At 41.3% G+C, this 16,003-nt stretch overlaps 1 protein-coding gene across 4 annotated transcripts in view; it reads left to right on the top strand.

Moving 5' to 3' along the window:
* SIPA1L1 (signal induced proliferation associated 1 like 1) overlaps window positions 1–16,003 on the top strand; it is a 376,548-nt gene that overhangs the window by 347,991 nt on the left and 12,554 nt on the right. For all 4 annotated transcript variants that reach the window (XM_036736951.1, XM_036736950.1, XM_036736949.1 and 1 more), the window contains 3 exons: window positions 1,529–1,768; window positions 2,498–2,663; window positions 13,037–13,283. In XM_036736951.1, the coding sequence (XP_036592846.1) occupies window positions 1,529–1,768; window positions 2,498–2,663; window positions 13,037–13,283 (653 nt within the window). The remainder of the gene's footprint in view (window positions 1–1,528; window positions 1,769–2,497; window positions 2,664–13,036; window positions 13,284–16,003) is intronic.

Here is a 16,003-nt window from a genome sequence, read left to right as displayed (position 1 = left end):
GGGACTTTGTGTAGGGCAAGGTCTTGACTTAGGAGGTTCTCTGCAGTCCTTCAGAATTCTGTATGAAAGGAACCTCCTTTTAGTCACTAAGCATTTATTAAGGGCCTCTTATGCCAAGCACTGTGCTAAGTGGTAGAAATATGAGGAAAGGCATCAGACAGCCCCTGCCCTCAAGGAGTTCACAATCTAATGGTAGGACCATAAGCAAATGAGTACAAACTACATACAATAGAAGTGACAAAAACTCTCTGGTCTTTTGATGCAGAAGTACCTGAACCAGATTAAAGTATAAATGAGAAGTATTTAACAAAATTAATAAAATGGAATAAAAATACAATGAAACATAGATAAAGGTAATCTGTGGTTTTCTAAGTCAGTAATTCACAGCTGACAAGGGGCCCTTATGTATGGTTTAGTGGCCCCTGTTTCTATTTGAGTTGGGTACCACATTAAAGGAAACAATTAAGGAAGGGAAGGCATTAAAAGAAATTGTTAAAGACTTCCTGTAGAAGGTGGGATTAGTGAATTGGAAGTCTCATTGGCCACTTTTTAAACACTATTTGAGTCTTGTCTTTTCAGATACCACATGCTAGGAGCCTAGTAGGTACAAATAGTGAGAAGGAATTTTGGTGTGTTTCACCATTCTCTTTGGGTCGTTCATAAGTTCAAAGATTTAGAACTATAAAAGGACTTTTAAAGTTCATCTGGCTTGAAAAATGAGGAAACTGAGGTGCAGGGAATGCTTTGCCCAAGGTCACACAGATAGTAAGTAGCGGACGTGAAATTGGAACTTGAGTCCTAAGACTCCCCAGCCACCACATTGTTTACATCAGAATACCTAGAACACGTTGAGTTCGATTTTCCTGGGATAGATTCTTCAGACAATAAGAACCAAGAATGAAGTGAAGGAGAAATGTTACAAGTGGCAAACAACTCACCCCTTGAAATTGAGCACTGTAATGTTTTAACCTGACAGCAAAAATATGCATGATAAGCAGCCTTCGTATGAGAATATAGACGCCTGAACCTAGACCAAAAGTCAGCATAAAGAGGACATGCAGCATCCCCACCCTCCGATTCCTTTTCCCTGTTTCACCTCATCCATGATCATCATAGACATGGATACTCATCTCTAAAACCTCCAGACCATCACCTATCCTTCCAGACTAGACTATAATGAACTTCAGTAAATGACTTAAAAAAAAAAACAAACCAGTTTCTTTGACACCCTCATATATTTTTTGTTTTAGTCCAAAATGCCAAGGGGACCCAGGTTACCACTTATTTCAACGGACATTTAAATTACAAGCAGTAATGAACAAGAAGGCCAGTAACTGACCTCCTTCAGTAGTGTATAAATTGTTTATCTTTTTAGGCTTACAACCCTCAGCTGTGGCAGGCTTTCTCCAGTAGCAGTAATTTTGACTTTGTGTTCCCAGTGACAGAATGTGGCTTTAGTAAATAATTATACAGGATGCATACATGCAAACTGAAGTCAAGTTTTGTCTTTGTTACGCTTCTCTCCCAGTACCATGAGCTCACGACACTCTGCCAGTCCAGTTGTTTTCACCAGTGCCAGAAGTTCACCCAAAGAAGAGCTTCATTCTGCCACTTCCCCGCAACTTGCACCTTCTTTCTCCTCCTCCTCTTCCTCCTCTTCTGGTCCTAGGACTTTCTACCCTCGGCAGGGTGCTACTAGCAAGTACCTGATTGGATGGAAAAAACCAGAAGGGACAATAAACTCTGTGGGGTTTATGGATACAAGAAAGTAAGAGCATTTTTTGCTTCTATTGCTTGGTTGTTCGTTTTAAACGTGAAGACAAGAAAATCCAGAGCCGCTGCTTTAGAGAAAACAACATTAAAGGGGGAGGGAGGGTGGCAACAAAGATGACTGTACATACTTATCATTTGTGAGCTCTATCTGTGTACACACTGATGGTGTCATCATTTCATCAGTCCTCTTCCTTGAATGAGCAGTGACATAGACATTAGGATTTGAGTCTCAGATCTCCAAAGTTAAAAAAAATACATCAGAATAATTGGCCAGCTGGAATGCCCGTTGAACACTTGGGCCACTATGATGTCCTTGCCAGTGTTAAGTGTACTGTTCTCAGCTGATGGTAGCAACTGTACATGCATATATGCATGTATAGATTTTAGTACTTTTCACACAATAGAAATTGAAAGATATGTTGAGTCATTTGTTTCTGTGCAGAAAATATTCGGGGGTGGATAATCAGCATTTTTTAATGGGTTTGATGTCATTTTTTTAATTCAATTTCTACTCTTATATTGATTTATTAAAGTGATTAGGCCTTTAGCATTTAAAGAGTTAATTATTTAAACACAATTTCGTTCCTTTAACAGGTGCTTATTTAAATAAGATCTGCTTTAATTACATAAAATTCACCTCCCTCCCTCCGCAACCTTCTCCCCTAGTTTATGGTGCTACGCTCTGTTATTGATTTTAGTGTCTGCTATCTCCGTTTCTTTTAAGACGCCACCAGAGTGATGGCAATGAAATAGCCCACACCAGGTTGCGTGCCTCTGCCAGGGACCTCCGGGCATCCCCAAAGCAAACATCTAAGTCAACAATTGAGGAAGATCTAAAAAAACTAATCGACTTTGAAAGCCCAACTCCTGAATCACAGAAAAATTTTAAGGTATGTGAAAGGAATTTTCTCAAGAAATATGTAATTTGTTAATCAACAAGCTTTTTACTGAGAACTTTAAGATGGTCTCTACCCTTAAAGAGTTTATATCCTAATGGGGACATATAATTGTGTACAAAATACAGGGTAATTTTTTTTGGGGGGGGGAGTAGGAGGAGAAGGGTGCAAGCAAGAAGGAACACCAGGAAAGTCTTCATGTACAAGATGGTACTTGAACCCAGTTATGAAGGAAACAATCAAAAAACATTTATTGAGGAGTTACTATGTTCCGGGCATTGTGCTATGTGTTGGAAATGTGAGGGGGAGTGGGTAGGGGCACCATTTTGCTCTCTAGGAGTTCATGTTCTAATGGAGCAGCAGACAGTCTAAATAACTATGTACATACATAGTATACATAGAGTAGATGGAAGAGAATCTCAGAGGGAAGGTGCTGGCAAGAGATGGAGCCTGTGAAGGGGCAAGGCAGGAAAGGCTTCTTGCAAAAGGTAGAATTTGGGCTGAATCTTGAAGGAAGCTGTGGTATTTAAAAAGTGGAGGTGAAGAGAGGAGAGCATTTCAGGCATGGAGTTGGGAGATTGTGTGTGAAGAACAGCAAGCAGCCCTGTGTAACTGGCCTATAGAGTGCATGAAAGAAAGTGAAGCATAAGAGCAATGAAAACCTAGGAAGGGAAGGGACCCAGTTGTGACAGGCTTTCAATGCCAGACAGAAGATTGTGTTTGATCTGGGAGGTAATGGGAGACCACCGAAGCTTATGGAGCAGGGCTTATTGAAGGCAGGGTTACAAGGGCACACTTGGCCTTTAGGAAATGGGGTAGGGGAACCCAATTAGACTGTTACTGAAGTGGTCCAGGTATTGGGTAACGAGGGCCTGAGCCAAAGTTGTGGCTGTGGGCGGGGGGGGTGGGGGAAGAGGGGGACATATTTACAGACGATTTCATACAGGTAGAAATGACAAGATTTGATTGCATATGTGAGGTGAGTTAAAGTGATGAATCAAGGGTGACACCAGGATTGTAAGGTAGGTAACTGTCAGGGTGGTGATGCCCCTCAGTAGTAATGGGAAAATTCGGAAAAGGGGAGGATGTGGAGGAAAAGATAATTAGTACTGTTTTTATCGTGTTGAGTTTGAGGTATCTACAAGATACCTAGTTATAGATGTCTGAAAGACAACTGGTGATGACATGGTACATCAGCTCAGAAGAGAGAACTGGATTGCTTATATAGATCCCGGGAGCCATCAGATGATAATCGCATCCACAGATAAGCTCCCCAAGTGGGGAGAGGAGAGATGGGTCTACAACAGAGCCTGGGGGATACCCACAGTCAGTGCGTGTGACCTGGGTAAAGATCCAGCAAAGGAGACTGACGAGGAGTAATCATACAGGGAGGAGGCGAACCAGGAGAGAACAATCATGACAGAGTATCCAGGAGAAGAGATTGCAGGGAGTTCACAGAATATGAGGCTTCAGAAAAGGCTGAGCTTAGAAGGGAGAAGTTTCATTTAACTGATAAATGTGAGAAGCTAAAGGGTTTAGAGGACAGTGAGAGGAGAGGAAAGGTAGGCACCTAGTGTAGAAAGACAATTTCTCTTAGACTTTAGCCGAAAAAGGGAGGACCCACGTAGAACAAGAGCTTGTCCCATGGGGATGTGGATCAAGAGAGCCAGCCTAGATGGTTGGATCAAGAGATCAAGAGAGGTTTTTAAGTCTAGGAGAGATGTTCCTATGTATGTAGACTTCAGGGAAGGAGCCAGTAGAAACCAAGAATTCTAAGAGGCAGAGGGGAGGTGAAAGTACACTGGAGACAGAGGAAACAGCCGTTGTTAAGGACATGAGATAGAAGATGAAGGGTCTTGTGAGGAACAGCAAGAAGACCCATTTGGGTGAACTGTAGAGTCTAAGAAGGGAATTGGGAAGGTAAAGTTTAACCGAGAAATTTATAATTTATCCTGGGGCAATAAGGAAGCATTGGAGTTTATTGAGTAGGGGAGGCACATGGTTAGACCTGAGCTTTAGAAACATCACTTTGGCAACGTTGTGGATAATCAGTTGAAGGGACTTGAAGCAGGGAGACCAATCAGGAGGTTATTGCACTGGTTTAGGTGAGAGGTGATGAGGGACTGAACACTGCCTGTATGTATAAGTGGAGAGAAGGTGAGAGACAGGAGATACTGGAGATAGAAAGGATGAAATTTGGCAGTTAGTTTGGATGTGAAAGTGAAATATAAGGTGAAGCCTGAATTGACTGTTGATCTTCACATCCCTGTTTCAGAAGTGCTAAAAGATAGCTTCTTAAATACCAGAAGATCCTGTTGATGTTTTTTTTTACTTGATCCTCCCAGAAGCTGCCTTACAAGACTGGAATAATCTTTGACACTCCTCTCCTTGATTTCCCCCAAATCAGGTCATCATCAAATCCTTCTTAAGTTTCCTGAACTTTAAAAAAAAAATTGACAAAGAATCATATTGTAAAAGATAGGTTGATTTTTGGTCAGTTACTTTGGAAGATTCCCTGAAAGAGACTGAATTACAATGACTCCTTAAGTAACTTTATCCTGATTTAATCAAAACTCATTTTTCCTTTTGTGAAGAAACATGTGAATGGGTTTTGTCTTTGTTTCTTTATTAGATTAAGACATCTCGAGGTCATGAATAATGTCTTCTGAACTTCTGTGATTTCCCCTTAGCATGTAGTATACAATATTCTTTCTGAAGTGACTAATTAGCAAACATCTATTAATGACTTGAATGAGTGCATACACACTAGCTATGATCATGTGAGAAAATGTCCATGATGAAAGCTTGTAAGAATTTTGAAGGAGATGTTGATTATACTTTAGGCATAGAAATTGATAAGTAGAAAGTTATTAAGCATTTTTGGTTTGTTTGTATTGCTATTAAATACTAAGTTTCTAATAAAACATCTGATTTCTTTTTTTTTCTATCTAATATGATCTTAGGAGTGTTGAGAGAAGCATAGTATCCAGAATGAGGGAGGTAATAGTCCTCTGTTCTCTACTCATGTCAGATCACACCTATGGTATTGTGTTCAGTACTGGATGCCACATTTTAAGAGGGACATTGACAAGCTGGGTATTATTCAGAGAATGACCATGATGGTGGGCAGATCAGAGCCCATGATATGCAAAAGACCAGTTGACGGACATGGGAATATTTATTCTGCATAAAACTTGGTACAGAGATAAGGAAGGGCCAGGAGGCAAGGAAAAGTCCTAATTGTCTTTGAGTATTTTAAAGGTTATCGTATGGGAGAAGAGGAATTGTGTTCTTTTTTCCAACAGGTATAACTAAGAACCAAGGGTAGAAATTTCAGAGAACCAGGTTTAGGTTCTGTGTTTAAAAAAAAAAATTCTTAAGAACTGAATCTATTCAAAATTGGAACAATCTGTCTTGGAGAGGTAGTGGGCTCCCCTGTCACTGAAGTTCTTTGAGCTGAGGCTGGGTGACCACTTGTCAAGCAGGTTGTAAAGAGAATCCCTCTTCTGCTATAGGTTTTGTCAAAATTGCTCCCAGAGTCTCTTCCAAGTCTGACTCTGTGATTCTGCAATTCCGTTGATACTGTTGACTGACAGAAATCATTTTGCTCACATCCCTCCTATAACAACGACGAAAGAAGTCTTCATGGTCATATATATTTTTCCCCCACATCTAATACAGGCTTTCAACCATGACTGCTCTCCCTAAGATGAGAACTGAGGTTTTATCAGCTGGACAGTTGGATGCTGTGTTTAGGCTAATAGAAAAGGAAATAAACCTAAGAATAATTATTCACATTTATATAACACTTGAAGAAACACTTTTTCCTCATAAAGCCTATGAAGTAATGCAAAAATTATCTCCAGTTTACTGAGAAATAAACTGAGACCTGAGAAACTTATAGTCATGCAGTTAATAAACCTAATGACCACCCACCCTGAAATTTTTGAGTACATTTTATTTCTTACTTTAGAGCAGAGGTTCTTAACCTTTGTTGTGTCCTGGACCCCTTTGAAGCCTGTGAACCCGTTAAAAGAACTGCTAGAATTGGTTGAAAATAAAAATTATAATATTCCCTCAATGGCCAGTGATACCCCCAGTTTGGATTAAAACAGAAGGGGAGTTGCTGTTGTCACAATATATGCTTTTAATGTCTCCCTAATCCTATTGTTGGGGTTCCTTTTTTTTGGCCAAGAAGTAAAATTTGCTCCCTAAACTTCATTAGTATTTACATAGAATAAATGCTGTTGTAAGATTTTATCAGAGATCATTTATTATTATAAACATTTACATAATTACTTTTTAGATGTATAGGTTCTTGATTTCCATAATTTCTGTTTTGTAAGCCAGCCCTTAACAGTTCAGACTCATCACCCAGGGTACAAATGGTTTCCCTGGCAACCTTTGCAAAAGCAAGTGCTTGCAACTCCTTTCTGTGTTTGTCAAAATGCAAAGAGGCTTATTAAAAAATTTAAATACCATATTCCAAATAACAAATTATTTCATATCTTGTCTTGGGGGTCAGAGGAAAATGAAATTTGTTCTCGCAATTTGTTACTGCGGTTTCCGATTTAAAAATATTGGGGAAATGAGGGGGTTAAGGTTATGAGTTTTGCTTTCTTGAAAAATTTCATCAATACAGCAGCATCACCTGGCAGCTGGCAAAGAATTGATGCTACTGTAGTATCCAAGCTGTGCTGGGGTGGATATCTAGTTGTCCATACAAAGAATGGAAAAAGGCCAACTGTGGTCAAGCATTGTAGAGTGCCGGAAAACACCCAGGCAGATGGGTGTGGTGTGGACAGCCAGCCTAGTTAGCAGCAGCATGCTTTCCAAGCATCGGCCACATCTGCAAACAAACCAAAGGCTAGACTTCGAAGGTGGGAAAAGGTTGCCATGCTACTTGCTAAATACAAGGTGATTTAATGTTTATATTGGTAACAGGCCTCCTTGTAATGGCGAGAGCACTAGAGCCTGGGAGTAAAGTGGTGTGGATTCTCATCCCTGCTCTGCCATTTGACAGTGGAGCTGCGGGAAAAACACTTCACTCTCCTGAAGCTCAGTTTCTTTCTATAAAATGGATGATGAAGATCTCTACCCCTTCCAGTATTCCTAGGACTCTGTAATTTTCTTTTAAATTAAGTACGGTTCACATTTCTGTTAGTCTTTTACAGCATTTGAGGTTTCTCTCCTTTGGGCAGGACCGACCTGCCTGTCCACAGTTACTTAGATATTCCTGGCTACAAATGATCTAGTTTCACCCAAAGAGCCTTGACAAACACAGATATGAAGGGCATGATGATGATGATGATGATGGTGATGATGGTGATGATGATGATGACGGTGGTGGTGGTGGTGGTGATGATGGTGATGATGGTGCTGATGGTGATGATGATGATGGTGGTGATGATGATGATGATGGTGGTGGTGGTGGTGGTGGTGGTGGTGGTGATGATGATGGTGGTGGTGGTGATGATGATGATGATGGTGCTGATGGTGCTGGTGATGATGGTGGTGATGATGATGATGATGGTGATGATGATGATGGTGGTGGTGATGGTGGTGGTGATGATGATGATGGTGGTGGTGGTGGTGGTGGTGATGATGATGATGGTGCTGATGGTGATGATGATGATGGTGATGGTGGTGGTGGTGGTGATGATGATAGCAAGTAACTTTTTTATATTTTTTTAGTTTTTTTTAATTTAATTTAAATTTATTTATTTAACATATTTAGTTTTCAGTACTGATTTTCACAAGAGTTTGAATTACAAATTTTCTCCCCATTTCCACCCTCCCCCCCACTCCACGATGGCATACATTCTGGTTGCCCTGTTCCCCAGTCAGCCCTCCCCTCTATCACCCCACTCCCCTCTCATCCCCTTTTCCCTTCCTTTCTTGTAGGGCAAGATAAATTGCTATGCCCCATTGCCTGTGTATCTTATTTTCTAGTTGCATACAAAAACTTTTTTTTTTGTTTTTGAACATCTGTTTTTAAAACTTTGAGTTCCAAATTCTCTCCTCTCTTCCCTTCCCACCCACCCTCCCTAAGAAGTCAAGCAATTCAACATAGGCCACATGTGTATCATTATGTATAACCCTTCCACAATACTCATGTTGTGAAATACTCACTGCATTTTGCTCCTTCCCAACCCATTTATTGAATTTTCTCCCTTGACCCTGTCCCCTTTCCAAAGTGTTTGTTTTTGATTACCTCCACCCCCATCTGCCCTCCCCTCCATCATCCCCCCCTTTTATTTTTTTTATCTTCCTCCCTCTTCTTTCCTGTGGGGTAAGATACCCAATTGAGTATGTATGGTATTCCCTCCTCAGGCCAAATCTGATGAGAGCAAGGTTCACTCATTCCCCCCTCACCTGCCCTCTCCCCTCCTCCCACAGAACTGCTTCCTCTTTCCACCTTTATGCAAGATAATCCACCCCATTCTATCTCTTCCTATCTCCCTCTCTCAGTATGTTGCTCTCTCATCCCTTAATTTGATTTTATTTCTTTTAGCTATCTTCTCTTCATCTTCAACTCACCCTGTGTGTGCTCTCTCTCTCTCATATATATATATATATATATATATATATATATATATATATACATACACACACACACGCACATACACATTCACTTATATATATACATAAACATATATATATGCATATTCCCTTCAGCTACCCTAATGAGGTCTCATGAATCATACATGTCATCTTTCCATGTAGGAATGTAAACAAAACAGTTCAACTTTAGTAAGTCCCTTGCAATTTCCGTTTCTTGATTACCTTTTCATGCTTCTCTTGATTCTTGTGTTTGAAAGTCAAATTTTCTATTCAGTTCTGGTCTTTTCACTGAGAAAGCTTGAAAGTCCTCTATTTTATTGAAAGTCCATATTTTACCTTGGAGCATGATACTCAGTTTTGCTGGGTAGGTGATTCTAGGTTTTAATCCTAGCTCCATTGACTTCTGGAATATCGTGTTCTAAGCCCTTCGATCTCTTAATGTAGAGGCTGCCAGATCTTGGGTTATTCTGATTGGGTTTCCACAATACTCAAATTGTTTCTTTCTGGCTGCTTGCAGTATTTTCTCCTTGATCTGGGAGCTCTGGAATTTGGCGACAGTATTCCTAGGAGATTTCTTTTTGGGATCTATTTGAGGAGGCGATTGATGGATTCTTTCAATTTCTATTTTGCCCTGTGGCTCTAGAATATCAGGGCAGTTCTCCTTGATAATTTCTTGAAAGATGATATCTAGGCTCTTTTTTTGATCATGGCTTTCAGGTAGTCCAATAATTTTTAAATTATTTCTCCTGGATCTATTTTCCAGGTCAGTGGTTTTTCCAAGGAGATATTTGACATTGTCTTCCATTTTTTCATTCCTTTGCTTCTGTTTTATAATATCTTGATTTCTCATCAAGTCACTAGCTTCCACTTGCTCCAATCTAATTTTTAAAGTAGTATTTTCTTCAGTGGTCTTTTGGACCTCCTTTTCCATTTGGCTAATTCTGCCTTTCAAGGCATTCTTCTCCTCATTGGCTTTTTGGAACTCTTTTGCCATTTGAGTTAATCTATTTTTTAAGGTGTTGTTTTCTTCAGTGTATTTTTCAGTATTTTTTTGGGTCTCCTTTAGCAAGTCATTGATTTGTTTTTCATGGTTTTCTCGCATCCTTCTCATTTCTCTTCCCAATTTTTCCTCTACTTCTCTAACTTGCTTTTCCAAATCCCTTTTGAGCTCTTCCATGGCCTGAGACCAGTTCATGTTTTTCTTGGAGGCTTTTGGTGTAGGCTCTTGCACTTTGTTGAGTTCTTTAGGCTGTATGTTTTGATCTTCTTTGTTTTCGCTGCCTGGCCATATTCCCAACCAACTAACTTGACCCTTGAGTTTTTCAGTGGGGTATGACTGCTTGTAAACTAACGAGTTCTATGTTCCAGGTTTGGGGGGGAGGTGCCAGCTCTGTCACACCAGCACTCCTCCTTCCCCAAGAACCCCCAGTCTGGACTGGGCTTAGATCTTCAGCAGGCTGAGCACTCCTGCTCTGATCCGCCACTTAATTCCTCCCACCAGGTGGGCCTGGGGCCATAAGCAGCAGCAGTTGAAGCTGCCCCACCTCTGCTGCCCCCGGGGCTGGAAGCCAAACCGCGAACTCCTTCCACTCCCACAGCTTTTCCCACTAACCTTCTCCGCAGTCTTTGGTGTTTGTGGGTTGAGAAGTCTGGTAACTGCCACAGCTCACTGATTCAGGGCGCTAGGGCATGCTCTGGTCTTATTGGTCCACGCCACTCAGGCTGGGCTCTGTTCCACTCCGTTCCTAGCTCCCAGCTCCGTGTGGGATAGACCTCACCCAGAGACCATCCAGGCTGTCCTGGGCTGGAGCCCTGCTTCCCTCTGCTGTTTTGTGGTTTCTGCTGTTCTAGAATTGGTTCAGAGCCATTTTTATAGGTTTTTGGAGGGACTCGGCAGGGAGCTCACGTTGGTCCTTGCTTTCCAGCCGCCATCTTGGCTCTGCCCCCAGAGCAAGTAACATTTATATAACGCTTGAAGGTTTGCAGAGAGCTTTTCAAATAATTTTTCATCCGATCCTCACAACAGCTGTGGGAGATAGATGCAGTTATCACCCCCCATTCTACAGAGCAGGAAAGTGAGGAAGGCAGAGGCTGGGCGACTTGCCCAGCATCACACAGCTAATCAGTATCTCAGGCTGGATTTAAACTCTCGGGGCTTCCTGAGTCTAGCTCCAGTGGCCTATCGACTGTGCCATGTAACTGGTGGTGGGAAGAAGCGGAGGTTAATCCTGCCACCTATTTTAGGATCGATCCTGGTGTATCTGAACTCACTTAAAGTTTCAGGCTCCCAGCCTCTTCCAGCCTTTTAATAAGCATGCTGATAGTATTATGTCCTAATAAGATAAACAGACAAATGAAGAGGAACCATTAGCTCCCAAGGAGACGCATTCTGCCTTTGAATGGGTCTGCCAGGGGGTTTTTCTTAACATGAGTTAACGTGAGTATCTGCCTCTTTACAACTTCAACCCATTGTTTCTAGTGGTGTTTATCGTGTCTGATACCTAGGGCTTCCACATAACAACCTTTCAGATACTTGCAGGCAGCCAGCTATCATGCCACCTGTGAATTTTTCCTTTCTTCAGACTAAATCATCTCACTTCCTTCACCCAAACTTCATGACACAATCTCGAAGCCCTTCGTCATCCCAGTCACTCTCTGGATACTGAGATTTATCTGGTCCATAAAACTGAACGCAGCGTTTCAGATGTGTTTTGGCCAGGCCTGAATGCAGTGGTCTGATTATCGCTTCCCTAAACCCTGGGTGTTATGCCTCCAGTAAGGCACCCTTAGATCACGTTGTCCTCTCTGGCTTCCATTCTTGAACAGATATTTCAGACTTCACTCGATTTAACGTACTGAACTTAAACACAATATGTATTATTGGATCTATGCAGTCACTTGTGGATTTGTCTCTCTTACTATTATACCAGCCCTTCAGTGCATCATAGGATCCTGTTGCAACCTCCTACAGGAAGAACCTTGAACTGCCTCCTCCCCACTGGTGCTTCTTTTCTTTTTTTGTTTTTGACAGGTTGGGTGATCACCTGTGGGCCACTGTTGGTCAGCTTGCATGTACTGTGTCATATTGTGTATTGCTTGGAATAAATGGGCATTTAGGTGCTGTTAAATTTTATTGCTCACCAGCCTAACAGAAATCTCCTGCTTAGAGAAAATCTTAGGATAATTTCAGATTTGGTCACAAAAAGCCAAAGGTACTAGCCAGAGAAACAAATGCCTTTTTTAACAAAAGAATTTCACCAGAACATTATCCATTTAAAGAGCCTACCTCCTCAGAACTTTCTTGTGTTTATTTTCTGGATGAAGAAACCCGTTTCTCTGAGCTTCAAGAAGCAGCTCTCTGTGCTTTTAATGTATTTGCTACAAGCCACTGAATTGATATAGAAATTTAATTTAACGAATCTTGATAAACTAACACCGAGCAGTTGTTTTGCTGCCCAGCAAATGCATTGTAATAGGAGGAGGTAAGAAGGAAGGGATAATCGCCTGACGAGCTCCAGTGCAAAGTGCTCATACCGCCACGTGTCTCCAATACACTTTTAGACACCAGTGTTCGATGATAATGAAATACATAAGGGATAGTTTCTGAGATCTTGAGCCAGGAAATGTTAGTTTGTTTTGAAAATGGCAAAAATTGTAGCTGCCTCTAGTCTAATGATTTTACTCTCCTCCTCCACCCCTAGTCCCTCAAGTTCTATTCCTCTGCATAGTCTGTCCTGAATATCAGTGGGCTCTAGTTCCTGAACAGCTGATTTACTCTCTCTCTTGCTGACATTATTTTGCAGTTCCATGGGCTTTCCTCTCCGCAGTCTCCTTTCCCTTCCACTCCTACCACACGGCGGACCTTACACAGGACATTGTCAGATGAAAGTATTTACAGCGGTCAAAGGGAGCACTACTTCACCTCAAGGACCTCGATTCTGGACCAAGCCTTGCCCAATGATGTTCTCTTCAGCAGCACGTACCCCTCCCTCCCAAAGTCCCTCCCTTTGCGGAGGCCGTCGTATACATTAGGAATGAAGTCATTACATGGTAAGTGGGTTTTCCAGCTGTTGCGGTTTTCTTGTGATGATGGCCAGTGTAGCAACAGATGGCCTGATTTCTAACTGAAACATCATTTAGAAAATGAAAAAACAGCAACCACAGAAGACACCTTTCCCTCCCCTGATGCAGTGATGTGACTTCATTCATACTCTGTACCAGTCCTTGCTTTGCATGTTGCTGGCTAAATTATGCATAGTCTGTAGTAGGAAGAGCTAATGCAGTGTCCAGTAGGGGCACTGGGGAGAGAGAAGGGATTCATCTCTAGCTGATATCTCTCTGTGTCTCTTCCAGAGAATTCTAACCAGAGTAATAATGTCACTGATGATGTTGGCCATCATTTGAATGGTTCAGAGCAGTCTTATGGTTACGATGTACACCTCTCTAAGTGTGTCCTTGACTTTTCTTCTAGTTTACATTACATTTGCTATAATTGGCTGGATCCGTGTATCATTTGGTACCATACTATGGGAGTATGGGGTACAAGGAGTGCTTCCCTTTCGTTTGCCAATAGGACTCCTTGCTCTTCTCCCCTACCTGGATTTCAGTTTAGGGTATTTTTTTTTTCTCATAGAGGGCTGTATATGATGGACCATCAATATAAACTACTGTCTATTTGACAATTCAGGAAACATTTATAAAGCCCTTACTATAAGTTCAGTAGATTGTGTTAGGTCTGTAAAGGTGATTTGAAATTCCCTGCAGTTCCCTGCATTAGTTAACACTAACCCATTTACCTAATTCCCTTCCTCCCTTTATTCTTCCATGTGAGTGCAACCACATTTTTTTTTTACATCATTTTGAACTGCTATACTTTCTCATTCTCCCAGATGAATCTTTGCCTCTGTGTTTCTCTTCTGCTTTTGGGCAGTATTGTATCCTACTCTGATCCCTGCTGGGTCCTCCTTCTTTATTTATATCCTTCTCCAGATTTATGGACTTTACCCTATTACTTCTGTCCTGTTCTTTGCTTAACAGGGCAAGGCCCCATTTTTCTTCAAGAAACTTGTTTTTCAGTAGATAAAGCATTCCTAAACTCTTCTGCTACTGTTCTCTTCATCTTTAGACCATTCCTGTTATCATGGTGGCTTTTCCAGTTTAATACTTGTCCTTGGGTACTTCTCTCATCCCCATATACCTTTTCAATTACCTACCTTGTCAGTAATCTCATCATCATGAATTAAAGGATTTATTAATGTTCATTGTAATACATAGGGAGACAATAGACATGGCCCTCTTTCAGGGGAACTTAAAAATTAGTTGCCACATAAACCTTGTGCTCCTGTGTGTCCACCATTATAATCTCTCCCATATAATTGGTTCCCTTCATTCACATTTTACCATCTCCTGTGGGAAATGTTCTCCAACTTATTCGCTCCTCTTAACTTTACCTTCTAGTGAATAGACATGCATAGATTATCTGCTGCATGTGGGGTCAGAAGACCTTGGTTTGAATCCTGGCTCTGTCACAACTAGCCGTGTAAGCAAGGAAAAGTCCTTTGGATTCTCAGGATCCTCTTCTGTAAAACGGAAATGGTCATACTTAGACTCCTTCTCTCTGTGGGAGAGAATGTGAGGGAGGTGCTTTATAAGCCTTTTACAACCATAGAATTGTGAGCTCCTGTTACTGTCTTCTTCTTCCTTTTCTTCCATCTTCTTCCTCTTGGGGGGAAAAAGTGTCTTATTTCCTGTTTCTTTAGAACGTGAATTCCCGAAGAGGAGAAATGATTTATTCGATGTGGGCTGTATCACACCTCACACATAGTTCATACTTAATAAATACTAAATCAGTCGGCTTCACAGTAACTTCAGAGTAATAGGCAGGCACAGCAAATCCAGCAGCATTCACGTGCTGAGCTATTTCCTCATGATCAGTGTCAAACAGAGAGAGCCTGATGGTAAAACCGCAGGGACCGAATCAAGTCTGCACGGCCCTGCGTCGTTTCTTAAGAGACAAAATGCACAGAGTCTTTCTGGCTGCATGTGATTTTTTTTTTCCTTCAGACTGCTAACATTGGGGATTGTGCTGATGTTTGATCATCACTTTGAAGGACTGTTCAAATGGAGAGGTTAATGAGCCAAGTCTGGCTCCTATGCCTTCTCCAGGCCAAAGGGGAAAGGCCGTGCTGTCCTGGTTCCTTCCCCTCCCCTCTGCTTTTGAGTTTTTTCTCAGTGGCATCCGATAGCATGGTTGGTTATTTTAACTCAATTCAGCCAACATCTGTGAAGCATCTGTTGTGTGCAAGGCACATAGTGAGCCTACAAAAACTAAATAGGCCTTACCCTCCAAGAGCCTGCTTGCCACCAGGGTTAAAGTGCTTGCCCTCTTTTGGGACGTAGACCCCTGTGGCAGTCTGGGGACCCCTTCTCAGAAAAATGTTTTTAAATACATAAAATAAAATGCATAAATTTATAAAAGAAAGAAGTTTTATTGAATACTTTAAAAACATTTTAAACAAGTTCTAAATATTAAAAATAAATACTTCAAAAGCATATTTAAGAATCAAAATATTTAAAAAAATGTTCACCTCAAGTTAAGAACCCTTGTCCTAGGGGGATACAGCATGTACACAAATAAATATATTCAGAGTAATGAAAAATAATTTCAAGACAGAAAAGGGTGCTAGGAATTGGGTGTGGGAGGTAGAGAAGGGATCAGAAAAGGCTTTATTTATTCCGGAGGTGGCACCTATACAGCGCATGTAACCAAA

The sequence above is a fragment of the Trichosurus vulpecula genome, chromosome 8 (genome assembly GCF_011100635.1).
Source record: "Trichosurus vulpecula isolate mTriVul1 chromosome 8, mTriVul1.pri, whole genome shotgun sequence".
Taxonomy (NCBI): Eukaryota; Metazoa; Chordata; class Mammalia; order Diprotodontia; family Phalangeridae; genus Trichosurus; species Trichosurus vulpecula.
This window is presented reverse-complemented; position numbering and strand designations above follow the sequence as displayed.